At 36.2% G+C, this 27,959-nt stretch overlaps 1 protein-coding gene across 1 annotated transcript; it reads right to left on the bottom strand.

Annotated features, from left to right (window-relative positions):
* Positions 1-2,860: 2,860 nt before the first annotated feature.
* On the bottom strand, positions 2,861-21,575 carry LOC145787319 (proton-coupled zinc antiporter SLC30A2-like). The gene is made up of 10 exons (XM_082599041.1): positions 21,356-21,575; positions 18,949-19,550; positions 18,172-18,321; positions 13,102-13,248; positions 12,084-12,237; positions 11,203-11,327; positions 10,364-10,470; positions 9,135-9,240; positions 8,203-8,337; positions 2,861-7,301 (listed from the first exon to the last, which is right to left on the bottom strand). The coding sequence occupies exons 1-10, from the start codon at positions 21,460-21,462 to the stop codon at positions 7,162-7,164; spliced, it is 1,773 nt and encodes a 590-aa protein (XP_082455167.1). The 5' UTR covers positions 21,463-21,575; the 3' UTR covers positions 2,861-7,161.
* Between the last annotated feature and the right edge of the window lie 6,384 nt (positions 21,576-27,959).

Genomic DNA, 27,959 nt, shown 5'->3' with positions numbered 1-27,959 from the left:
AATTAACTGCGTTCTTAATGTTATATTGGATTTCCGTCCTGATTGCAACTGACTATGATTTCTAAATTACACCACCTATGATGCTTAAAAATGTATTTAGCAATATTAAAGTAATATCCGAAAATAACAGGATTTTGAAAAAGAACATGTAACATGTATCTGCATAGACTAGAAGTGAGTATTGAAAAGAAGATAATATTGACATTGCTGTGGCCATTAAAAAATGTCGACGAAGTAGCTTAGGCTTACATATTTCTACTCCGGTTTAAAATTTATTTGAAAAATATGCTTGTTGCTTTTGCTTAAATAAAGTAAAAGTGATGCGAAATATCAAATATTTATTTTTTTCACAACAAAGAGCCCAAATCAGAGGGCTTGCAAAAGCACAGCATCCGATATAAAGTTTCAAGAAGAAAAGCAGCAGGAGAGAAGGAAAACGAAAATCAAGTTATTCAGGATGCAGTGGAAAAGAATTTTCAAAAGAAAAATTCCCAGAAAAACTTTGATCCAGAAAATGTTGCCTGCAACAGCGTGATATCAAGTTTGGGAGACTTCAACATCGGATCTGACACACAGAATACAGGTTCTACTGTATATGTCGCCGTTGTTAAGATGTTTTATTTGACAAATTTATCGATATCTTTTGACAACCAAGTGGTATGATAACAAACATGCAATTCTCACCAAAACATCAGGCTTATATTTTAACAGTAGCCTATGTTGATTGTTGACGTACTAAAACTATAAACTTGAAATGTTCACTTAAAACACAATCACGTATCTTTAATAGCATTTGCAGACAGCTAAAACTGTGTAACCTAATGTAACTATTAAAAGCTATTGATAAAAGCGAAAACTGCTAAGCCAATGTTTTAAAATAGATTTGGAAATTTGTGTTTGTTAATAAGAGTAAGCGTACTGTTATAGGCTATTTTATGTTTTGAGGTTTAATTGTGAATGTGTTTCTAGGAAATTATATCCATAAACCATAGCGCTAAAGCTAAATTTTATTGATAAATAAATTCATCAACAAAAAAATAAGTTAAGATAATTAATAAATTGTTCAAGATAAAATTTAATGTTTTCAACCAAAAACGTACTGTAAACCGTTACTTTAGTTTTATTATAACTCAGACTATTGCACTTTTGCAGCAGCATCAGGTCTATGAATGTATGTTTAGACTTAAAGAAACTAAAAGTACCAAAACTGAAACCAGAACCGTTGTGGAAACATTCGACAGAGGCAGATGATGGGCCGACTTCCTTCCAAAACTTAATAAAACTTCAAAAGTATTCTTCACCTTCAGAACCAATCACTGATGGCAACACTGTTTTAACTTCGCGCAGAAAGTTATCTCCAACTGTCTATAACTCTCTCGCAAAACAAAAAGACGTTGAAAAAGCGTTGGAAATAGGTAACATATGAATACTTAGCAACAAATATCTTTTTTATGTAGAGTTATCATCTCTGGTAGTTCAAATCATACCATACTTTCCTGAAAGATAAAAGTTTTCTGATGCATTGTGTTGCTTTATGGAGAAAGCAACCGCCAAAATTTTTTGAGGCAAAGTTTTAAGAGTGTGGTTCAATTTGATGTTTGTATACAGAAAAATCTGCACAAACAAACCTTCAAGAAAGAGTAAATGGCTTTTTGAACGACGAGACTAATGGGAAGAAAGTCGAAGAGAACTTTTCAAGTTCAAAAGATGTTTCTGAAAACGAAGAAGACGTCGAAGACTCTCAGGCTGTTCCATGTGAAATCTACGAAATTTCAAACAAAGACATCATGGCGCCTAGAGCTCGCAAACGACTGATGATCAGAAAATGATTGTTTTGTTTTGTACATACAATTTAAAGGAGAAAGTTTTGGAATTTTACCACCAGCCACTTGCATTTACAACTTGATTCTTCAAGTAGCTTACCATTAACGCTCGTGTAGCCTACTGACTTGTAAAATATTTTTGTAACTTTATTTCTGCAATCGTTAGACATGCACTATTTGCGTTGGAACAGTGATAGTAAGAAACACATTAAACCAACGTATGGTATACGAAACGATCGTGTACACAATAGGCCTACAGTGGATGCCGACTGTTGAGTGATACGTTTTCAATTCACTGAACCAAAGTTAAGATGTGTTTTTAAGGAAAATCTGCTAAAACCTCCACAATAGAAGGCTGCAGTAGACTAGAAGCGCTAACAGAATAAACATGTTCCATGTTTTCCTATTTCTAAGTTCGATATCACAAAATATTTACGATTTCAAAAAAGATCATTTTCTATAATAACTTTATCATAAAAAAAATATATGGTTTAATAAACTAAAAAGAAACGTAAAAAACAGGAACTTTCTTAACGTTAAATCGTTTGTCTGACTTCTTTTGCGCCTCGCGATCAATAGACACTCCGCTGCAAAGGATCCAAAGTGTTTCAATTTATTTTCTCAATAATAGCCAGAAATTCAATGGTTTTTGCATTGAGAGTCAACGTCTAAATACGTTGAAATAACCGAGTCTTAGATTTGAACTCAACCGTCAACCTAGTTTTATAGGCATTATTTTAGTCGTGTCATTTACAATGAGAACTGGTCGCTTCTTTTTTTTATCGAAATAACTGGAAATACCGCTGCCACAGAGGCAGAGAAGTAAATTACATCAAAGTTTGCCAACTGAGCTTTGTGTAGCCTACATAAGGGAACGTTCAAATATTACGTAACGCCTTCGAGGGGGAGGGGGGGTTTATGCAAAGCGTTACGTTAGCGTCACATCGGGGGGGAGGGGGTTCAAGCAAAACGTTACGTAACGCTTTCGAGTACGGAATGGTAGTTTTTTGTGCTGAATTCCTAGTGAAAAAGCGTTACATGGGGGAGGGGGAATTGAAAAAAGCGTTACGTTGGCGTTACCTGGGGGAGGGGGGGTCAAAAATTCGGAAAAAAGCGTTACGTAATATTAGAACGTTCCCTAACAGTTTGCTGCAATTGAGCATTTAATCATTTTCTTAGTGACGAAAATAGTAATTGTTTGTAATTGTTTAAAAACAATCTACTGTCCTCAATGGGTGGGTGTTGGGAAACTTTAGTTGAGAGAATGCTTTCACATAGAATAAACACACAAACTTTATTTACGTTGCCATTTATTGCACGCGTGTTAAAGTTTGCAATAGTGCGTGCAGACGAGAAGACAGCAGTAATACAGGTAACGTACTACCATTGGAGGTACACTTGGCAGCGAGTAGAGGATCAAAAAGTTCACTTAACAAATCAAAACTTTAAAACTGAGTTTCATACTTTTTTGTATTTTACGTCGAATGTAGGTTGTATATGTAATATGTATACACAATTAATTCCGTCAAGTTGCCTAGCTTCCGTTGATCCCTAATAGAGTAGCAACTCCACAGCATAAAAATAAAGCTCTTTATCTACAATCTTTTTATCGAATATCACTTCATCCTAGACAAGGTTGGCAATCATGACAGAAGCAAAAAAATTTGAGTTTGTCCTAAAACACCTCGTTTTTTTAATTTGTAAGGCTGCGTCGCAACGTCTTTTCATTCTGAAAAGGTTTCCTTGCTAAAATTGTAGGTTACTTGGGGCAAGTGTCTACGCACCACACCACTGCGTCACGAACCACCAGCTCCATGTTTACAGTACAGTCAGCGGCGTTACGGCAGGTTTGAACCAGGGTATTAACATAACTAAAATGGCCGCAATTGTCAAAATTTAAAGTAAGTGAATATTTTGACGTAAAATATAGACGAAGAGAATGCCCAGTTTTTTTTACATTTAGTTTGCCAGAAGATCAGTTTGTCCCCAACTTGTCAGATACATCCCTTCGTATAATGCGGCTAATGAAAAATTTGTCAGTATAATCTACTGAAAACTGAAAAGACGGTTGTAAATTATTGGCAGTTTGAGGAGGTTCAGATTAGCAATATTCTAATACTGCCAACAGGGCGACCAAGAGCCATCGATAGAAAACCTGAAGAGTTTCTATCACTGCACGACAGCACAATGAGAAAGCAGTCGCCAATAGTAAATACCGTAAAACTAAAAGCACAATCTTACAAAACAAAGAGTTGCTATTATGTGACAACAATATGAAGTTTTGGTATGCTTCAAATGACACAACAAGTGTGACACAAAGTATAAGGGTGATGTTGTCTAATGTTGAATTAATGTAAAATGGTAAATATAAACAGCAAGAAAATATTTAGACATCTACAACCGACGAACACAATCACACAAACGTCATCAAGTTGGTAAACGTAGCCAGGAATTACAAGCACAACAATGAAAACAACTTGGATGCCAGGGGATCATAAGTATCTGGTTAATTTACGACCGACTGAAGTTGAAAAAATCCTTGAAAATGTTCAATGATAGGTTTCAAAAGGCGTTTTGTTGGTTTTCTATAATGTTCAAAATTCAATATTTTTATTCCCCTAAATTTGTTTAGGATTAGTCTAAAACTAACCAAACTTTTCTAGGTCAACAAGGCCAACACAGAAAAAGTATCGCACATAGCTTGAGAAGCACTGAAGGTAGGTTCTTAAATTTAGAGAATCACCATGCCTTACTTTGTGTTTACGATGCTAATTGAACATTTTCTTTGTAAACTTACATTTTGTTGTGTTTGGGACATGTAAAATTATGATCATGTTTTCATTGACAAGGTTCAAATGTTTCAATCATTTCAATGCAAATAAGATTAGTACAACAACATATATTAACGTTAATGTAGAAACAAGTTTTAGATGTTCACTTGACTGAAAGGGTTTGAGTTTTAAAGAATACAAAGAAAACTGAATAAATGCGATTCAAATAATTAACTATTCCTCAAAAATTGATGAAGTTAGTTATCTTTGCACAAATTCAAAAAAGCGTAATCTTCAAAAATACGAAAAAATGCATTTAACAAAACTTGTACCATTAGAATTAGAAGAATGAACAAACAAGCACAAAATCCTGAAAAACCTAAATAAAATAAAATAAAAGTTTTCTTACTAAATTATTAAAAAACTTTTTTTTTTCGGAGACAAGAGCCATATTTGAACAAATATGTCCAACGAATAACATTTTATGTACAAATCGCCTAAAGTCTATTTCAGCAAATTTTATTTGATGAGAAATGGAGAACCTCCTTTTTTCCAAAATAACACATTTTTTTTTGAACGATTGAACGTTGTCATTTTGTTTTTAATCCACAAACTAAAAATATTTTTGACGCATTGTAGCAACAAAGTTAAGTTATTACACAGATCTGTCACAAAAACGGTTAAAGTTTAAATTCCCTACAATCTTACACAAACTATTTAAATGGCGAAAACTGATCGAAACTGTCCCAGTACGTTGCTGCGACTTGGACACTATTAATTTAAAGAAAACGGTCAGGGTGTTAACCAAGTTTTCAATGCGGCATTTAACGACTTGCAGCGGCAAGACAAGCCTCCGTCTGGGAGCAGTTTTTTGCGCTCAACCAGTTACACTTCCGCTGAACTGGACGTTCTGTAAAAGCATGGAAAAGTCCGGGAAAGATATAACGACAGACGTACATTTAAAAATTTACAAGCTGCTTGTTTACAACGTATAATCGTATTGGACTGATGTACGCATGTAGCACGTTATGAAGGCCATTCAGAAATCAAATGACAGATGTTAATCACTATGCGTGATATACATTTGTTTAAACGGAAATTTGCTTGGCATGAGCAGAAAGCCCTCATCAAGTTACAGCAAACTGTCTAGTACGTTGCACACGGCACCTGGTCATCGGAAATTCTTGCACACAACCAAAATTCAATTTGATTGGACAGTCACGGAATATGTAAGAAAACTTTTTGTAACGTCATTTCTACGACCTTTGAAATGGCTGCTATTGTGAAATATCACATTTGCTTACACAAGAACTTGTCTCAAAAATGTAAGTTGAGCTGGACTTTTCTTGCCTAAATTTAAAACTACCCTCTAGTTTTGACGTAATTTTATCACAGTTTCAGTTTATTTGACAAATCTATTGCATATGTATGCAAAGTGAAATTCATCCCATGGAAAGCAAAGCATCGCCCACAAAATGGCGTGGCCTTGGTTTGATTTATTCACAAAATCACAATTTTGACCTATTTCGACCTCTATACCAATGTTTGGGATTGGGGGAGATTCGAGACTAATATATAGAGTAGTTTCAACCAGTTGGATTTGCATAATCTAGATTAAACGCTTCAGCCTCCTTATACCAAGCCACCGCTCGAGCAGTTTCCAATCGTTTTCCAAAAAAACGTATTTATTTGTAACTATTCACAGAACTGTTGTTATAGTTTTGCTGAAAAATTATTTTGAAATAAATAAACAATAAAACATTTACGTTGATATAGTTAATTTTCGTTACCCGCAAAGTACAAATAACATAACTTAGAGGCATAGTTTATTTTTTTGAGTTCAATAAGGTGTTTTGTTATAGGCAATATCAAGCTGAACGTGCCATATGGTATATTTGAATCAGCAAAAAAAATATTAATACTTTGTCGGCAGAAATCTAAGGTACCTTGCAACAATGGACCTTATGTTCCATGAACTCTACCAGAAACATTATGGACCGCAATACGTTTAGTTGAGTTTTTAACGTTTTTACCGTGCCGTTTCTGCAAAAGTATAAGTCTTGGCCGAAACAAATGTACATTTCTGCATAGGATTCCGATAGTAGCGTAAGAATGATGATAATGGTGAAATGCATTCTCGCCATCATCATAAGATAATTGGGTGCATTATCCCTTCATTATCACCAAATACATGATGCACTGCCATGCTTGGTGAAATATGTCAACCCCTTCATAAAATGGTTTTACTAACTACACGCAATATCTATCAATAAAATTTATGAGGTTGCTCGTAGCAAGCTGCTGAAATGGAATTTATCAGAACCGAAGTAGCTTATTTCATTTTTTGTGCATTTGCTTCGTCATTGTACAGGTATCAAAAGCACTTGTACCTGCCTTTATCAGTCATTCTGCAACCTTATTTCGAGAGACATTACGTTTGGCAGTCACACCCACACTTATTTTGCTATCTGTGCACGAAAACAAGTAACAATTTCAGCAATAGATATTAATCATACGGTTAGTAAAAAATGTTTCAACGGAAAATATTTTAATAATCACAAACATTCTTATGCCGGTTGACATTTTTTACAAGAGTCCATATCATCTGAATAATACTCGACTTGTAACGTTAAGGAATGAAATTCATAAAGACCCTTCAAACGCCTGGTAGCTCGCTTTAAAATAGTGCTTGGGTCAGCATATTTATCTGCAAAAGAAAGATGCAAGTTACAATTCATATCAGTATTCCAAACAATTGGTTGGTTGGGTGGTCAGACTGAGCCTCGTGCAACATGAAATTGTCAATAAAATATCGCGTAATTGGATTTGTCCATAACTTGTGCACAGTTGAGAAAAATGCTTAACTTAATCATCCATATATCACTTTATTAGGCTGCGTGCCAAAAAAAGCAAATCGGTTTTGCCCACGAAAGCAAAAGTTTTATGCAATGTAGCACAAGTATGATTAGTCGCAGATGCGCGACACAAGATCTCCCGGGCGTCATCGTGAAATGTGAAAGGAAAATACTTTGCAAGCGAGATATGTAGTTGACTGTAAAGCAGAAGTTTAGAGAAAATGTAATCTTTTGGAACTGCTCCTACTTTCGGAAATCCCCTCAAAACAACTTTTTTTACACATTTACCACATAAAATTTCCACTACAAATTGATTAAATCAAAAAAAATACTTGGATTTTGTAGAGCAGAAAATCAATTGACAGTGTGATGACACATCTTTAGGTCATGAATGACAAACGTCATTTGGTTCACATCATGTCGGTTGCCGCCAGTACGAGTACGAATCCAAAAGTAATATTGATCTGTGACTGCTATTTAGCTTTTCTTTGTTCTCTACTTATTTTACGCATCCCGAAAGAATCAATGTGAAGAAAAACTATAAGCCCTGCAACCAAGCGCTGCTACTGCAGTTTACTAAACATTGCCTTCAACACCAAAATATAGGCTACTCGTAAATTATGTAAGCAAGAAAAGAACTACTGTTAGCCTCAGGCTCAAATAAAACTATTTTCATCGTTATTTTAGCTAATACCGATGTGAGTACTCCACAATGTTTGCAAATATCTCTCAATTAACACGTAATATGCTTACCTATGGCTAGATGGGCAGACATGACAGTCTGATTGAGAGTGAGGGACCAAATGCGCAGGTCGTGGACTGCAGTGACCCCGTCTACCTCAAGTAGTTTCTCTTTAACCACATTGTATTTTATATTGACCGGAGAACCTGCAAAATCACTGCTTAAATGGCATCGTTGGAATTTCAAAAATTCTACTCTGATCTATTTTAATTCTTTAGTTTTTAAGACATTGGGTTGGCCAAAAGGTTCAAGCAAAATTGAAAATGTGTACTCAACTACAGTATTATCTTGTGATTAGCGCATTAAGTGTATTAGCATGTTGTAGCCATGAACAATAAAATGAAAAGCAGTTTATTAAAAATACGATATGTTTGTGAGCTCCTAAAAATACTTTGCAACCCACATAGTAGGGAATAACCTAACTGGGTACGTAGGTACGTAAGTAAGTAAACCGATGAATGAGTGAGTCCGTGGGTAAGTGAGTGAGTAAGAGAATGAGAAATGAATGTTTGAGGGAGTAATAAAGTGAGAAAATGAGCAAGTGAGAAAAAAAAATGATTGAGAAAGTGGGCAAGTGAGAAACTGGATGAGACGTTGGGAAATTGAGAAGGTAATGGGTGAGAAAATGGGTGAGAAGATGAGTATATGTGAGAAGGTAAGTAAGTAGGTGAAAAGTTGACTGAAGCCCAATACTGTATCAACATCGTTTGTTTAAACATTGACAAATATATATAAATAATTCAAATATGACACCAAAGCGTTCCGACTACTTTCTATCTATGCAACAGGCCAACAGCCAAAAGCGTTACCAATGTGGCAAGTATTAAAATGAGTTGTCAAACTTCGTGACTACAAAATTCGTCCTTTTCACGTTCATTCAACGTCTGTAGAGGTTAAATCAATGCAAAAAGTTCGAAGTTTATTAGCTGGGATGCTCGCTTACCTTCCATTATAATAACCACCGTGTCTCGTAAAATTGTGATAGTTGTGATGAGAACAAGGACAGAAAAAACAAAGGTGCAAATCGGGTCTGCTATCTTGTACTCTGGCTGTAAGTACAAATAGATCAATTCATATTAAGCTCATTAAATATTTAAAAGCTATAGTGCACAGAAGTTGTAAATTTAATTAAGATTTTTTGCAATTAAGGTCAAGCGTGTTACAAAGTCTCATAATGGCTATAAAGTGGGTTACGACGTAGAATATTTTTTTGCAACCCCGACAGAGCATTTAATTTTTTTTATGAACGAAGTTCAATTTTGGTGTTTCGAGCTAAATTAGAAATCCTGCAATCAAAATTTGGTCGTTTATTTATTTCAGTAATTTCAAGGTCTTTTGGTAGTATTTTTTATTTGAATTTTATATTCAGGTCTCACATGAGTTAAACAAACGGTGTTTATCAATAGTATAAAACTGGTGCAAATATCAAACACATATCAAGAATGTCTTGATAAAAGTGACCTTTTGTTTTGTGTTTAAAATATGGAAGTGATCTGAAAACAAGTTTGATATCATTCGTATCAGATTTCAAGGTCTTCATGTTCCTTTTACAAATCTGGTCGAACTTTTACGTTTTGCAAACTTTATGGTTTCACGACAACGACAAATAATTGAAATCCATTGATTTGGATTTAAAATTTATTCTCACTTTCCAGATTACGATTTTTTGGAAGCTCAGGCCTAGTCACTAGCCACAAGAGAGTAAACATTCAATTTCTGGAAGCAAAATGGATAGAAACACAAAGTCTTTCAGCACAGTAATATAGATAATAGATAACACTATTTACTGAAAGATGCCCTTTGTCTTTGTGACAAAAAACAAAACACGTGTGATTTCTAGGATGCAATTTGTAGGATTGTTGTAGTTAAGAAGCTTAGTTTAAGGTTTAAGCAGATTGCTTACTGAAAGTTTTATAGTGCGTTTCAGACTTGGGGATATCAGCATTGTACATCTGTTTACAGCGTATTGACAAATATAAATTATTTATATAGTTGTTCGCACGAGTCAAAGAAAAATGCAGTAAACCGGCAACATTCTAATTATTTTTATTTAAGTTAGACAATGCAGCTAATTTTGACTACGAAAGCTAAAGAACTGAACAACTGAACTGAACTGAAAGCTATTTGTTAACGTTTCGAACCATAGGGTATACATAAAACAATGACTCTTACTTTGAAATATATTATGAATGCAGCTGTGAGCACTCCAAGACTTTGTAGTAAATCTCCAATTACATGAATGAAAGCGGCTCGGACATTAACGTTACCACTTTCATTGTCTGTGAACAAAAAAAGAAACGTTTTCAATGCAGTTCTTTAAAAGGGCATTGCTACTCTTTTCAGTGTAGTTAGAATCAACATTAAAAATTTATCAGGGATTTTATTCAATTTGAGGTTAATGCAGTGGCCCATTTAAATAATCATTAGTGCTTTACTTAAAATTTTGACAAGAAGTAATCATGAAGGATTTCTACGCCAAACAATAGATTAAACTACATAAAACTATATGAAAAGATGGACTGCTTCGATTACTTAAAGCAATTTTTGATTTAAAAAATTATGTTAAAGCTTTCTTTGAGACAGCTACCTTTTATCAGGCTGTAGTGGCTAATCAAATTTATACATCAGTCTTTCATCGAATGTAGAAGCATTTACCAGTTTTATGTGTATAGTAATGGTGGTAGCCAAAAATGATGGAGGGATTTTTGAACTAATAACTTCTGATTGCTGAAGAAAATGTACCGAGAAGTTTGTAAAGTTTTATTGGTTTGAAAAATATCACGTTTGAACATCAGAATAAATTTTGTGTGGAATTCCTTAAGAACTTCGTAGCTGTGCCTTTATTTTTTAAGTTGACTTGTGCATTGAAGTAGCATGCTCGTTCATCCAAAAAATATCCCTTGGTAGCTACAATCTCGTCTTTTTATATCAACACAGGGAAGATAAAACTGAGAGTCGTTATACAGGTTTAAGAAAGATCTCGTCAGATAACATTTTTAACTTTTTATTACCATCGTCCGAACGTCCAGAAGCAGTGCTTCCAGCTTCGTGATCATGATCATGGTTGCTTTCTCCGTGTGAGTGTCCGTGAGAGTGTCCATGCAGATGGCCATGCTCGTGAAGAACCAGACCCATCCTGGTACAAAAAAAAGTATCAATTCAATTATACTTCATACTTTATTTATATCATTTATCACTGCAGACAGTGGCACACCATTTCGGCCTTCAGGCCTCCTGAGTGCAATAGGTGGTCATTTTATATTTTATAATAGCGACATCTCTAACAGTTTAACTTTAGAACTATAACTGGCGCAATCATCAGAAACGAATCCAAATACCGAAAAACTGACAGAAGGTAAAATAATTTTGGGAATCGTACTTGGTAACCCTCACAAAGAGATTTGTCAGATTGAATTACGTTATGAAACGATGAAAGATCTGCAAGCATTCATACAATACAACCTCTTATAATAAAATCTGAAGTAAAATTAGCATCCAGGTTTATGTTTGGACCATTAACGCTCATCCAAAATCAAATATCATCATTGAGAACAGAGTTTTATAAAAAATCGACACCAAAGCAAATCCAGAAAATATTGGTTCAAAACGTCAGTCAATAAACTACTGTAAAGTCTTACAAGGCGAAAATACCCATAGCACAAAAAGGAAAAGGAACCAAATGGTTAAAGAACATCCGTTCCATTTACGTCCTTCTAGCTTTTTTTACATAATATGATAGCAAAAACAATATGTGCTGAGAAATGGTGGACAATGTAGGCTACCATTTCCAGACGAAAGGTAACAGCAAACCGTATTTTCTGTTCACTGCAAATTGCCGGTGGACATCTATTTTATTTATTTATGGAGATGCAAATTGGGTTGTGTAACTTACACAATATTAAATCCAACAGCAAGGGCGGCTGTTATAAGCATGTTCTTTCCATTAACTTCATAATCATTTGTCACTAGTCTCATGATAGCAAGGTATACAAGGACTCCGGTCACCACCCAGATAGCTAGCACACTGATAATTGCTCCAATCACCTCTGCAAAACAAGCATGTACGTTATGTAATTTTGCAGTAATAGTAATAACCATGTTTTATTTTGTGTTTTTTCGACAACGTGAGTGCACTGCAATCACAGATGCAACCAGGGCCGTTGAGAGGATAGTTTGAGCCCAGTACCAATGGGATTCTTGGGCCTACAATCACGACACTGTCAATAAAAACACACTGTGTCCAAAGAGTCAGGAGTATTTTTTTAAAGTTTCCAGGCCTCAAATCATTTCGAGCCCAAGTCCAAAATCACCCTCAGGACTCTCCTGTCAAACACTACTATAATAATGCAACAGAACAGACAAGTGAAAGCAGCAAAGGACGTACGTGCATGCTCATTGCTTATCGAATTAACGGCTTCTAATATTTTGGCAAACTATTCAATGTCGGTGGGATAGCGCAGCGGGTAAGGCGCTCGCTTTCCAATTATGTAACCCTGGTTCGACTCCCGCCTATGCTGGTTGACAAAACACCGCTCACCTCTACCCAGGGTGTAATAAATTGGGTGGGCGGAGTTGCTGAAGTAAAGGCGGCCGAGAGAAAGGAACTGGCCACCCTACTCTCGTTAGTGCCGAAGACTTAGTATAATAAAAACCTTATCTTTTCATCCCCCGATGCTTGGATTCAAGTATGGGACTCACCTTTACCTTTATTCAATGTCTTCTCTTGACACGACTAATACCTCGATAAAACCCAGGCTTTTAAGATGAAACCATAGAAGATCTTTCACTTATTGAAGGATAGAAATCTAGTCTCAAAGTACAAACAATTATAATTGTCTTTATGACAATGCCACGTTTCCATCATGATTTTGACATGCACCTTCAAGTTTCGAGATAAGTTGCTGCATTACCTGCCCTGTGCCAACCAAAGGTCATCTTTTTTGTGATTGGCCTGGACGCCATCTTTAGTGCAATAATGCTGATTAAAAAGCTGCTGACGTCAGTGAGTAGGTGGCTGGCGTCTGTCATAACAGCAAGGCTGTTCGCTAGGTAGCCCCCTGCAAGTGACCATAACAAAGATTAAAATTTGAATTGATTGCATTGCTGATGGTAAAGCATGGACCACTGACCAAAGTAGATGAAAAAACAATTTGCATTTATCAGAAAGTAATCTTTTTAAATATTTCAATTTTGCAATGCAAAAGATAGATAAGTAACGATTCAAATTATTGAAACAACACAATTCAATAGTCTACATATGAACTCAAACGTATACGGAAAACTCTACGCCCTCAATTGCAAAAAAAGAAAACATCTCATAATTCCAAACCTACATTAGATAAAAATACCATCTACGTCATGGATTCTCAATGGGAGCCCCTAAGCTTTCATACACTTTACAGTATTTTTTCTAGAGAGCTAGTAGAATTTTCCTTTAAGTAGCATTCTACCATTTAGGGAATAACCCTGAAACACTTTTTCTTTTTTTAAAGGAAGCATCGGTGATCATTTCTAACATTGATTTCGATACTTTTATAACGGAGCTTAATTGTTTGTGCTTTGAAATTCAGTTCTGTTGCAAATTGCAACTGGTGGTGCATTGCCAAAGCACATACAGTATTATCCGTTCCAAAACCTTTTTTAATATGAAATAAGTAGCTGTCGATCCCTTTCAAAATTCAGGCAAAACATTTGCTAATTTTTTACGCCTACCTAGAAATGTCCAAAACGTATCCTAAACGATTTTAAAAAACCCAGCAAGGAATTTGAATACACTTCAATTGCAGCTTGTATGTTGGTGTCATCAGCCCACTAGCCCACTCACAAATCAATAGCCAGGTGACTCATATTAATGTTTGATATAGCTAAGACTTTCTAATGATCTTTTTGACAGGATGAACTTTTCGTTATTACGTGTAAATGAAATTTTATTTTTAAAATACGAATTGAAACAAAACTAAAATTGAGTGAATTGTGAGGGAGAAATGTAAAGCTAAATGCGTCTGATCCCTGCAGACAACTCACAAGTTTAGCTGTAGAATTTGATGAAATAATTGTACTATGGTAAGCTTACCTAAGTTTTCTAAAATCAATCAGTTCAAGTAAAAAACATCAAATTCCATAAAAATAAGAGAAAAGGTCACACATGTATTTTTTTGATATTTTTGAATCTGGCCCAATTTAGCTTCTTTATTTTGAACCATTGATTTAGGCCTTGTATCGTTGCTGTAGAAATATCGATCTCGTACAATGAGATATCAAACGCAATGCGTCTTTAGATGAAGTAAAATGGCCGAAAAAAGAAGAATTATTTTCACTGCGTGTGTGTTTTACAGAAAGTTGCAACCAACAAAATGCTTGCTTTGCGATGGAAATTAGGGTGGAGTGAAAATTTTTTTTTCTCTCAAATCAAAAAAGAGGGGTTCTAAAAACTTGTCATTTGACCCAAAATTACCATTAAAATTGATTTTAGGGTATGGCACTTTTAATTGGCCGTGCCACCCTACCCTAGGGGTCGCGACGAGGTTAAATTTCATGAAATCCGCATAACTTTACAACCGTACATGCTAGAAACTTGAAATTGGTCTTAAAAGATTCAGAAGCTACATGTTTCTATCTGCTCTAAAAGCAATTTTAACCATAAATGCAACAGAAAATGATTTAAATGAAAAAAATTGATATTTTATCATTTCGCTCTCAACCATAATAAGTATGTACTGTGTGCATTGTGGAATCGTCCATTTTAGAATCTATTACATAGAGGAACAACATTAATAGACTATATTTCAAAATCCATTCACAATCACAATCAATCCTGGAAGAGCACTAATGCACTATGTCATTGTTGGAGTACCAGGCGAGTATTATTTGACCCATGTCACACCTGAAGATGGGAAAGGAAGAACAACTGCAAATACCGTCAATGATGCCATAAAGTACACTGAACTGGGCGACAAACTTGTAGTTGTAGGAACTGATGGCACGGCAGCAATGACCGGATCATACAATGGCTTAATCAGAGCATTGGAAAAGAAGGTAGAACATCCATTGCAGTGGGTGATACTGATATGCCTTCTACACTGCAATGAACTGCCATTGCGACATGTGCTTGTAGCTATAGATGGGACAACACATAATACTTTCCAAGGAAAGATTGGATCAAAACTAAGTGGTTGTGTTTCGGATTGGCCAATTCAAAAATTCAAACCTGGCAATCCTGAGAAGAACGGAAAGGTCAATAGTGAGAGCAACGTGTGAGGTGAAAACGAGAAGGAAAAAAGGACTGAAGAATTGTTGGATATGCTGGAGATGAGAAAGACCATAGACCAACTGGCAAGGGCAAATGGAGTAAGATGGTATGGACATGTGATAAGGAGGGAGGAAGGAAGTTTTCTTAGAAAGGCACTAGATCTAAAGGTGGATGGGAAGAGGAAACGCGGTCGTCCAAGAAGAACGTGGAAACAACAAGTGAAGGATGAATTTAAAAAAGTCGGACTGAAGGAGAACGATGCAAGGGACAGGGTGATATGGAGAAAAGGGATTAAAACAATTGCTGCGCGGAAACAATCGGCCACCCCCACTAGTGGGGAACAAACCAACGATGGATTATGATGATTATGATGAAACCAATTTCAAACCAGAACTTTCCACTACTGCCCAATAAGGTTGTCGCTAACCTCAGCATAGACCAGCATTATGCTTACAGGATTTGTTGGAAAACTCTCCTTGGTCATGTGGATGATGATTTAGCAATGTTGGAGATAGGGCCAATTTTCCACTCGAGGTGGCTCACACTTGCATGCAGAATCCTGCGGTATTATACTTCAATATCAAAGCCGTCCGCAAACCGGCATACTTTGGCTGAATTTTGCTTAAATGTATATATATATACTTCTACATGGTTTCAAATCAAGCACAAAGATAAAATATCTGATGGGCCAAAGACTCTGTTCGATCTTGTCCAGAGTTGAATCGTCCAGTTCCCGTCCAAAAAAGTGAGGGGAATTTTGTTAAAGGTTGTGCAAAGAAATGCATTCTTTGCACATCCGGAGAATATTCTGGTGGGACGACAGTGAAGAAATTTGCAGAATTGCTGTGAACAAAATATTGGCGATGAGAGGATGTTTACAGCAACATGGAGTCAACATTTCACCGAATGACAACTTTGAAGGAGGTGACCTGGAACAATCAGATGAGAAGACTGGTACAAATGTTAGTTCCAGTGTGCGTTGGTTTCTTGTTCCTAAAATCAACATCAAGGCGAAGGAGTATTACATTTACAAGCTTATCAATCTAAATGACCCTGGGATTTGTGAACCTTCACTGATCAAAGCTCTAAGTCGATCCACACTTGAGGAGATTTGAGATAGTCCATTGCGACTTCAGCATCCTTGCATCCTTGCCACAATCAAAGAGTTGAACGGCACATTAAGTTGGTGACAGATGCATCATCCTCTGTAGCAAGGTATGACAGGCGTGACAGTTTGATCAGATAGAAAATTAAATCTAGACGTCTGATGAAACGCTTTGACACAGAGAAACAATTGCTTCATGAACATTGAACAGGCATAGAATACTGAGCAGTGACCATACAGAGTTACTTATTGTTGCTGTACCTTTGAGTTTCATACAATTTGGGTAGAGATGTAACTCTTTTAAACCATAAATAGACATAACTCAGCAACAACATTACATTTAACATTATAAAAAAACAAAAAGCGAACGTTTTCGGCCAGTCATACAGCCCTTTTCAAGCCTATAAGAAAAATACATTTTAAAAGAAATGCTAAAGAATCATACAGCATCACAGCAAAAATATGGTCAAATCTAAACATTTGAGAAACTGCCTCGCTCACACAAATTGATAACTTAAAATTACACAGCACAACGGGTCAAGTATTTGAGAGGTAAAATTAATTAATTGTTCAGAAAATTTTCTTTTTGCTTTTTGTTTTTTATAATGTTAAATGTAGTGTTGTTGCTGAGTTATGTCTGTTTATGGCTTTGAATTTCAGTTCATCAACATGCCTGAAGTGTCAAATGGCTGTGTTCTATATTCTTGACTGGGCTATACATTCATTTACAACGTTAGGTCAAGAAATTTGTTTAATTCCCACTCTCCTATTTCTAAAAGTACTTTTTTAGCATGCATTTCATCGACTCACAATGCTTGATGCTTGTTTAATACAAATATCAGTTTTCTTTTGATAAAACGTTTTCTGTTGCACTTAGGGTAAAAATTGCTCTTAGAGCAGATAGAAACATGTTGCTTCTGAATCTTTTAAGACCAATTTCAAGTTTCTAGCATGTACGGTTGTAAAGTTATGCGGATTTCATGAAGTTTGACCTCGTCGCGACCCCTAGGGTCGGGTGGCACGGCCAATTAAAAGTGCCACGCCCCAAAATCAATTTTAATGGTGATTTTGGGTCAAATGACAAGTTTTAGAACCCCTCTTTTTTGATTTGAGAAAAAAAAATTTTTTCACTCCACCCTAATGGAAATGCATTGACATTAATGAGCAGTGAGCCTTGCTTCAAACCATTGTTTGTCACACGATTTTATTCCAGTTTTTCTAGAAATAAATGAATGCAAAAACTGGATGCAAAAAAATTATGAAATATGAAATAAATCCAGATGCAATGACAGAAAAATCGCTGCATGGTCTTAAATATTCATGGGCTGGTGACGAGAAATTGAAATAAGTTTATTAATTGTTTCCCTTCAGTTTAAGTTAAGTTTTTAAGCAATGCTGTGTTACAATTTATTATTCACTTCATTTGTTACTGTTTTTTTCCTATCTGTTAAATGATATTTACTCAGGTGGCCGCACCAAACCTTAATTACTGTAATACTGTATTACGTATTACATCTGTGTGTGCAGTTGATACGTAGACTTTTCCATTGTGGATATACAAAAATAGGAATGCTATTTTTATTTGCAACACTAGCGATAGTTCAATGTTTAAACACGTTTACACACCCACAACTTCTCCAACCATGAACAGGAAACTCAAAGCAGTTGCTATCATGAGTTTCTTCATTGCTTTTCTTCTTTTCTTTTTATCCTTTTCTGACCTTTCATCTGATGAGTCGTGGCAGTGTTCTGACTCCATACTAGAACGCCTTGACCCTTTAAAGTTATCAACAAACGTGATATGTGTCCGACAAATCGCGTTTTGAAGGCATATTCTTAAAACTAAAGCAGAATTAAGACTGTCAAAATAACCTCATACGTTTTCTGCACAACCTTCACTGTTCCCACAACCAACTAGAAGCAGCAACAAGTAGAAGGCAAGTTTGCTTCTGCATGGTTAAGATTTTCTACTGAAAGGCATTCGAGGATTTTCTTAATTAGCCTAACGTTGCAATACCCCAAGCACACACACTACGTCCGTGTGCTTGATAAAAAAATAATGTATATACCATCGATAGACGTTAAAATGATGTTAAAGTGATAATTTTTCTAACTGAAAGTTAACCAATATCACATAGCCTAGGACTACAGATGGTGTTGGCAAAATGGTCTTATAACACAAATCTAACTAATGGTTTTCACGCACGTCGGTTCAACGCTCACAGAAAACCCCTTGCTGTCTTTTAAAAAGACATATGATTGATGATAGTGCTAGGCGTGAACGTAAAATTGGCTTGTTTATCTTCTTATCCACTTAATCTAGATCTTTGCTTAGCTTACCAGGAAAAACCCTGGATGTATATAGAAAAAGTATTGGTGGTTTATTTACTGTATGAGACTTACTTGAACCAAAATCACTACTGCTGTCGCTGTTGTGTTTGTGCTTATATTTGTATGGTTTGCCTTCTATGCGTTCTTCTTGACTTTCCTTTTCTTTGTTGGGTCTCAAGAAACTCATACTAGATTCACCATTACCGGCTTTCGACATGTTTTGGTAACTTTTATTGTTTGTTGATGTGTTGTTTCCTGCCTTTCGAATTCCTTTGGTGTCCTTTGGGTTGTAGGTAGCTAAAGCTTCTGCGCAGTCTAATTCAATCTCTGCAGTTCCACCATAGGTCAAATTGGAGACACCGTTTGGTTTTAACGGTACTTTTGTATCTTTGCCTCTTTTGCTCTTGCGAGATGGCGAGCCAGTCAGAGCAGCTGCAGTTCGACGTCGATGTAAGTCGGTGCTGTCATCAGTCTCACAATCAGCATCACTAGCAACTGACTTCGGACGAAGATGTTTGTGTTTTTCAGCTTCTGTAAGTGAGTACTCTCTGTTCCGACCTGCGTCATCTGATTCTGAGAACACGGAAGACGAAGGTGATGTACCAGGAGTATTCTTATGTTGTCCAAGAACCAATCTGTCGTAATGCGATTCTTCAAGAGCTTGATCATGATCTCTGGAATACCAAAGTAACTTTTAGGCGATTGTTTACTACTCCATAAACAGACATAACTAAGCAACAACACTACATTTAACATTATAAAAACAAAAAACAACAAGCGAACGTTTTCGGCTAGTCATATAGCCCTTTTCAAGCCTACAAGAAAAATACATTATTGAAAGAAATGCTAAAGAATCATATAGTATCACAGCAAAAATATGGTCAAATCTAAACATAGACCATATTTTTGCTGTGATACTATATGATTCTTTAGCATTTCTTTCAATAATGTATTTTTCTTATAGGCTTGAAAAGGGCTATATGACTAGCCGAAAACGTTCGCTTGTTGTTTTTTGTTTTTATAATGTTAAATGTAGTGTTGTTGCTTAGTTATGTCTGTTTATGGTTTAAAAGAGTTACCTCTCTACCCAAATTGTAAAATGTTTACTACTCAATTGCTTTTTATCCATTGCAAAGTCATTTTGTTAAACGTTCACCAAGAAGTATCGTGAATTGGGAAGGTCGTACAACCGAGTGGTAAGTGCCTTGATACGACACTCAAAAGAGCGCCGGCTCAATTACACCACTCAAAACCATGCGGCTGTGTCTTTGGCGAGTATGAAGAAGGCATGCCTGAAGTTAGACATGGGATCGGCCCCGTCTACTGTACTTAAACTAAATCTTTAACCGCGGGGCGTTAGCTTGTTAAAACAAAGAAAACAACCATTTTCACCCTGACTCGTGAAGGCGAGGTATCAAGGAATCGGGTAGAATTTTGAATAAAGTGGCAACTAAACCAGTATAGGTTAAAGTCCTACACTCCTAAACCAATTGTTTATTGCATTGATCAGTTAAAAGCGACAGCGCGATTTTTAACAAGCTTAAGCATCAGGCAAAAGGTATAGCACAACAAAGAGAAGTCATCAGATCAACTAAAAATTAAAATACTGATGGTAAGTTTAATGTGTTTTTCCAAATGTAAACTCATGAAGTTTTATTGTATAAAAATAATTGAGTGAGGAGAACAGAATCAAAACAGACCAAACCAATTGTAACCTGATTCGCAAACACGCAATTGCTGCTCAAGGAAGATTTTGCGTTCCGTGTCAGCTTAATATCGCGGCAATAGCAAACACAAAAAGCAATTTCCTTAACCTAAACATGAGGTACAAAGTTTAGCTGAACAGCTTCGGCTGTGAGATACACTGACATCAGGTTGGTAATCATCCAAACCAACTCAAACAAGCTGGGTTTACCAATAGAAGATTTTGGCTGAAAATATGCAAGTATTGCATGAAAAACCTAAAAAAGGCTAAAAGCTAGATTTCGACCAAAAAAAAGGAAACGTTTTAAAAGTTGTGGTCAAATAACTTCATACATTAAGCGGACAGGAGGACAAGGAAACCAAACTCCGTGTCTACCTTCAATTATGTCATTAATGTCTTTCCAAGACATAGCCTAACTCTATAGTCTACTCTACACTGTCGATAGAAGTGAACGGGCGTCGTGCTCACGCTCTTTCGTAGTGCTCACGCTCACGCTCACACTCGTTCGTTTGCTAATCGTTTGCATGCGGTAACACAAGTTATCATGAAGGTTTCCTAGCAGTTTGCTCAACAAAATTCAATGTTATGTATGATGTTTTTACACCGACAATGACGTACGTCTACAAACAATTTAGACAGAACGAATAGAAATTTGAAATTTTTTTTCTGAATACTTTAAGTTTCCGCTTAAGCTTGAAAACGATTCTACCAAAAGTTCCAGACAGCCTGCTAGTCATTTTATGTTATGTGCAATAGGCTACTTGCATCACTTACCGGTTTAAACCATCATCATTCAAGAGGGAAGTCTTTTCTCCTTTCTTGCCTTTCTTCAACTTTTCATCCAAAAAGTTTTGAATATATTCCGGCTTTGGAAAGGCCATGATATTAACCGATGCTCTTTGATTTACGTTTACAAATTTAGAAATGCTATGATTTTATTTACGGCATGTGGTTTTGTCTTTAAAAAAGTCTAATGTCGGCCAAGAAGCTGTAAGGTCCTATGTCTGAAACAGAACTTAGCTTGAAAGAGTGAATAATAAATCTCATTAGCAGTTAAATACCTATCATCATCAACCAATCATGCCACTGCTGGTAGATAGTATCCACATTGCTTACGGTTCCACACCGTTTTGGTTTTTGCTATTCTTATTTAGATGACACCAATATTTTCTTCAATGTCATCTCACCATCTTCTTTTTGGCTTCCCTTGAGTTTTGTTCACACCCCTTGGAGCCCACTTTGTGGTTATTTTGACCCATATGCTGTCTGTTATTCTTGCTACATTAATTACTACTTAAGACTGATTGACAGTTGATTGTCAAAGAGAGTTAATTTTATTTGTCTTTTGAACATAAGTTGAAATAGTTAAATACTGTACAGTACAATACTGTATACAAAAAGTCAATATAACAGTGCCCAACTACATTGCGTGATTCCAGTCTAGATAGCCTACTGTCTCAGCTTCGAAGAATGACTTCTTAGCCTTTGCCATCTAAAGAAATTCATAGGCTTAACCAAGAGGAAGATTATGTTATGAATCGTCTCCCTTTAAGTTGAATGTTAAAATTAGGTTTTCAAGTTAGGTAAAGTTGCTTGTATGTCAAAAGTATGGATAGTGTTACCTTGTTAGTTATGCTTGCCCTTATTGCACAAACTTCTAAGTACGGTATAGCCCTGCCGATGCTGGAAGTACAGCGATTCTGTGCTTTGTGTTTTCTGCTTTCAACCTTCTGTACAATTCAAATACGATTATGCCTTTTTTTCAGATGTGCGCATACAGCCGTTGGATTTCTAGTTGGAAGCTTTGGTCATGTTGTATTCCTCTTCTAATCTGCTTTATTTAACTTTATCAGCCTCATTACGCAGCCAATAAAAGATGCGACAGACTGATACCTTGAGAGTATGATTCTCATCAACTGTCATACCACACTTGTCGGTTACATAAGACAAAAAATCTCTATTTTTCATAATATAAAACTTCTGCGTTCATTTTTTCAGAAAAGGTTCACACAGCAGGACAAATTAACCGAGTTTGTCTTGCAATTTAAGGTACGTTTTGTAGTCGCTAAACTTGATAGGCGTTGGCTAATTTTGCAATATCCTATTGAGAAAGGGAAGCTGTACTACAGCACACATGGGTTTGACATGGCCAAACAGTGGCAATTGTTATGTCGCCCCAGTCTTTTATTCTGTATTTGAAAGGGGCAACAGTAGTGAGAAAGTAATCAAAACGCCCATTGCTTGAACTTGTGAAACATATCACAAAGAAACTCAGGGCCCAGTGGCGCCGACAGGGGGGGGGGGCAGGCGGGGCAGCTGCCCCCCCAATGTTTTGGGCATCATCTTTTTTTCTTTTTTTTTTATTAATACATATTAATATTATTTTTTTAATATTTGGATCCCAACCTCAAGTAAGTCAACTCAAGTTGCAAAGGGGGGGGTAAAAGCTCTCTCTTTAAAAAAAAGTATGGAAAACCTTGATGACTAAATTGTACAGTGATAAAAAGGTTTTCTACAGAAGCAAATATATAGACTTTTTAAAGTTTTAACCAACGTCACAGTGATGGAGAAAAATAACTACCTGTTAAATTTTTGATACCTCACACTCCCATGACTTCTTCCGCGCGCATTTTGGCATTGGTTGCTTGCAGTGATTCTTTCACTTAAACAAAACGTTTTGTTTCAGCAGTTTTGAGTTGTTCGATTTTTAAGTTGTAAAGGAGACTCAATTTCTCCAATATTTATCATTTATGTTTCTTCTTTAATCTCAGTTAAGTATAAAACTTGTAAAAGTTTTTCATCCATACGACGTCATGAATGAAATTATATCTCAAATCGCCGTAATGACGTGACATCATCTAAACATTTTACCGAATAATAAATTAACAAATTCGATCGTCAAAAGTGGTTTGGTGGTGGTAAATATTACGTAATGAAAAAAATGTGATAAGGTTGGAAGACATTACGTCATGTATTTTCAATACAAATTGAAGTTTAAAATTTATTCTTTTGTTCATAGTCGTAATCCACCTTCAAAGCGGTACTACAAAGAACAATTTTCGATAATGGGGGCATCAAGAATAAGTCGACATGACTTTGAACCCTTGGAAGGTTGGGCTCCTGGAGTCTGGCTCAGTTTGGGGGGGGGGGGGGCTGTCGATTCTTCTTATGCTTTAGGAGTGATATCTGTTATTTTGGCACGATTTCAAAATTTGGGATTCACTTTGTAAAATTATTCACGCTGAGCATATCCGAAAATTAAAACTATGTGAATTTTAGAACTGCTCATATACGTTGAAATGTTGAGGTCACTTATGAGTGTAATTTGTAGCGTGAGTTTACACATTATTTTTTGGTAGAGTAATGAAGAACGTGCATTGTAATGTTGTGATTAATTTTTTTATTTTGCATACAGCCAATGCCCTTCACGCTGTGAAACAGTTAGGATTAACCAGACATGGGCCAAATTAATTACTTTCATCCAGCTGGTGGGAAAATGTTTCACAATAGAATATGAAATATTTCAGAAGATGTGCTGAGAAATGCCTTATATCTTTCAATTTATAATCTTTATTCGCTCAACATTTCAGCTCAATAGAGGGGAATAACAGTTAGGAAAAGTCAAGAAATCTCGTAGTCGCAGCCTCAGTGGTTTTAGAGATACAACTGTTGATACAAAAAAGTTGAATTGACAGCCCCCCCCCCCCCCCCCCCAATCTTCAAAGGGTTTGCATTGAGTCAACAGATCTATGCCTTAAGGCAGTGGTTCTCAAACTTTTTTTTGTTGCGACGCCTCTGGAAAAGTTTTCTGGACTTGCGACGCACCAGCAAATAAAAGTAAATGAAGAAACTTATGATTAAAGTTTTGTTTATTGATACAACAAAAAGCAATGCATATTATTTAATGTGACGCGTGGGCTTGTTTATTGTCACAAAGTTCATTGAATCTTGAGAGAATTTTTGAACTTGCCACCCGCATTTCTCTTTCACTGTTTAGTGTTTATTCGTGATCGATATTTGGTTTGATCACCGCCAAGGCAGAAAATTTTGCTTTACATAAATACGACGTAGCGAATGGGATAATAATTCGCAGTGCTTTCTTTCACCAAACCTGGATAATCGTCATTTATTGAATCCAAAAATTTGCCGGATTTCCTTCTATGAAAGGATCACGAATTCATTCGTAGTTTGAAAATTTTTCCGGGAAGTATTTTGAAAATTTCGACTCGAGCTTGGGCAAATGTAAATAAATATGCTTCGCAAATTTGAAGAGAAGAAAACGCACTTGCAACCTCAACTCTTCACTATTTTCAAACTGAAATAACACCAAGGAAAATGATTCAGAGTTTCCAATTTTTTTTTGAAGGATAGACATCCAATACTACGTTAGGGTATCAGCATAGTGGCAAATTTTTTAGTTAATTGCGGTGTAGGCTAATCGGCTAAGTGCATTGGACACATGTGTTCCAGCGGTCCTCAAAGGGTTAACCTCATTTTTATAATCTTAAACTGAGTTCAGCCAAGAAACGGAACTATTTTGCGACGCTCTTGGAAAAGTGAAACGACGCACCAGGGCGTCGCGACGCACAGTTTGAGAACTACTGCCTTAAGGTTTATGTCAGCTCCGGAGATCAGTAAAATATAAGGTTGTCATCTTCGGTGCAACAAGACCATTGATTGATTGGTTTAGTGAGGATTCGTAGTCCAATTGCTTTCATTTTGAGTGATCATACTGATTTTCAATTTATTCCTACAAGACGTTACGTAATGAAAAAATATATAACTAAGGTTGGAAGACATTACGTCATGTCTTTTCAATTCAAAATGAAGTTTAAAATTTATTCTTTTGTTCATAGTCGTAATCCTCCTTCAAAGCGGTATTACAAAGAACAATTTTCGATAAGGGGGGCATCAAGAATAAGTCGACATGACTTTTAAGGTTTACGTCAGCTCCGGAGATCAGTAAAATATAAGGTTCTCATTATCGTGATTGTAAGCCGCGGGAATTTTTTTCTCTAAAAAACAGATTCCCGGGAATCTAAACATTTTTTCAACCCTGGTAGAAAACAAGAGAAATTAAATAATGTGCCACTGTCTTGCACCAGTGGCGTAGCCAAGGGAGGGGGGTTCGGGGGTTTCAACCTTTCAAATTGAATTTACGAATGTTAATACATTGTTTACAAGAAAAGCTTTAGTCTATGATGTAATTTCTCGTCAAACTGTGCAAGGATGCAAGCCATCTGCAACTGCTGAGATTGCTTGTTCGATCTAGATTAACATCTAAACAGCTATTCGTTATACAAAACTTGAATATATCAGAAATAACCTAAAGTAACTTCATTGTCTCAAAGCTTTTTGTTTGACACTCATCAAGATGTATGACCTCTATGACGTTACATTTTCTAAACTTTGGGTTGACTTCAGAGCATAAAAGTTAGTGACTTACCGGAATAAGATCGCTTTTTGAATCAACCAAGGAGAAAATTGATAAATAATAAAACTGTAATAATCTCGCAAAAAAAAGCAATCAACCTATGTCTCTAAAACAAAGTTTGCCTAATTTTAAACGAAACTGCATTAAAAGAGCGAGTTTTGCCAATACCAAACATTCAAATATCTCAGTCTGGAATTAGCAACAAGAAAACATAGAGACTTCTTTATTTCCGAAAAATGCCGAAGAAAACGTGATCTTATCCTTTTGCTATGCCACCGGACAGCACCACTTTACAGAAATATTCATACCCACAATTTTGTTGAAAATGCTCTCAGAATGCACCAAACTGAAAGTAATTTTTCAAAATTTTCTTGGGGAGGCCCCCCAGACCCCCACCGCTAAGTGTCGCCTTTGGCGAACACGCCATCGAGCTTTGCCCGTCGGCTGTCAACACCCCTCCTTTCATAATTTTTGACTACGCTACTGTCTAACACTGTCAATATTTTGCCCCCCCAATGTTGAAGGTCTGGCGGCGCCACTGTCAGGGCCTACAACAATGAGCAGTAAAGGTTCGTTTTATGCCAAAGACTATCTTTCATTCTTTATCAGCAAAGATTTCCGCGATTTTATACCTTCTTCTTGCTTATGAGGCAGTAATTCAGACAATACCTATCAGCTGTTGATTCTTTACCAATAGTAGCCTACTGGTAGTGGTATGTATACAATCTCAAACCAAACAAACCCGTCTATATCAAGTGACACGTTACGCGTAAAAATGATATTCGAACTTCATGTATCGGATGTTTTAAGTCATATGTTTGTAGTACTAGTGTGTAACCTGCCATATGCTTGCAATCTAACATGATTGGTTCGAATGGAGGCGAATTTTACCAACCGCAGAACCAGAAATTGTAGGTTAGGCTACCAGTTTTTATGTTCATTTGCAGTAGATTTCATGAGATTTCCTTCCCAGGAAAGCCAAAAATAACGTCAGGTAAAACTCTTGTTGGAATGTAAAGAACTGATAAAAACCAGACCATTAAAATATAGCAAAAAAAAAAAAAACCAAAAGGAGAAGCTTTTTCTGAAATTTGTCGAAAAAAGCAGTTGTTTCCGCGTAAACTATATCGCTATCTTTAACACTCTGGTAACGTTTGCTGGCATGACGCAATCTACTCACGCGTAAGAATATTGTAACTCCAAACATTATGAAATTAAGAAAAAGAACTTCAAGTGAACCAAAAGATCATGCTTCAAAATCCTAAATACTTTCATGCTGAACACCCATTAGCTTGAGTAACTGTCCAAACTTTGATCTGAACTTCGTTTTTATTTCGAGTTCACGACAAAACGAAATCCTTCCTCTTGTGAACCAAAACCAAAATAAATTTCTGCTTCGAATCTTCCAAATTTTTTAAATATTTTCGAAACATTTTTGTTGATTGCTTGGAGTGTTGAAATATTACTTTATCAGTTTCTGGAAAGTAATTATATTCAAAAACACTGTTCACTCAGCTAACATAAACTGATCCCATCTAGTTAATTTTGCGTCTTCAAACAGCATTTCATTTCACTACAGAGAACAGCCTTGTCTAAAGCTTGCACTATAAAGTAACCTTTATGGTTTAAGCAAGTTAGCTCTTTCTTAAATAACCCTCTTATTTCCGTTTATGCACTACGGCGTACCACCTTACCAGCTGTTTCCCTGCCACGATTGTCTCACGGTGCCGATATCTTTTTTCTCCATTGTCATTTTATTAGCTCATTCAAACTTCGGAGTTGCTTTGCAGATAAGAGTCGCTCTTTCCTCCGTGCTCATTTCTTGTCTTGAGGCAAATGGAAGACAAGAATGGGAATTTATCGAAGCTAAAGTTTTTTATGTAAAAGTATGTCGTCTTTTTGCCAAACTTAAACTAGAAAAACAAAATTGACTAAGCTTAGTTT

Source organism: Aplidium turbinatum, chromosome 18, assembly GCF_918807975.1.
Source record: "Aplidium turbinatum chromosome 18, kaAplTurb1.1, whole genome shotgun sequence".
NCBI classification, from domain to species: domain Eukaryota; kingdom Metazoa; phylum Chordata; class Ascidiacea; order Aplousobranchia; family Polyclinidae; genus Aplidium; species Aplidium turbinatum.
The sequence above is the reverse complement of the archived record's forward strand: the minus strand, read 5'-3'. Positions and strand labels throughout refer to the sequence as shown.

What these genes read in the sequence shown, in the direction of transcription:
- LOC145787319 (XM_082599041.1), bottom strand. Translation starts at nt 21,462, where the DNA reads ATGGCCTTTCCAAAGCCGGAATATATTCAAAACTTTTTGGATGAAAAG. An exon ending in CATTCATAATATATTTCAAA is followed by an intron (nt 9,241 to 10,363) that starts GTAAGAGTCATT and finishes TTGTACTTACAG; the next exon opens with CCAGAGTACAAGATAGCAGA. An exon ending in GGTGGTTATTATAATGGAAG is followed by an intron (nt 8,338 to 9,134) that starts GTAAGCGAGCAT and finishes GTGATTTTGCAG; the next exon opens with GTTCTCCGGTCAATATAAAA.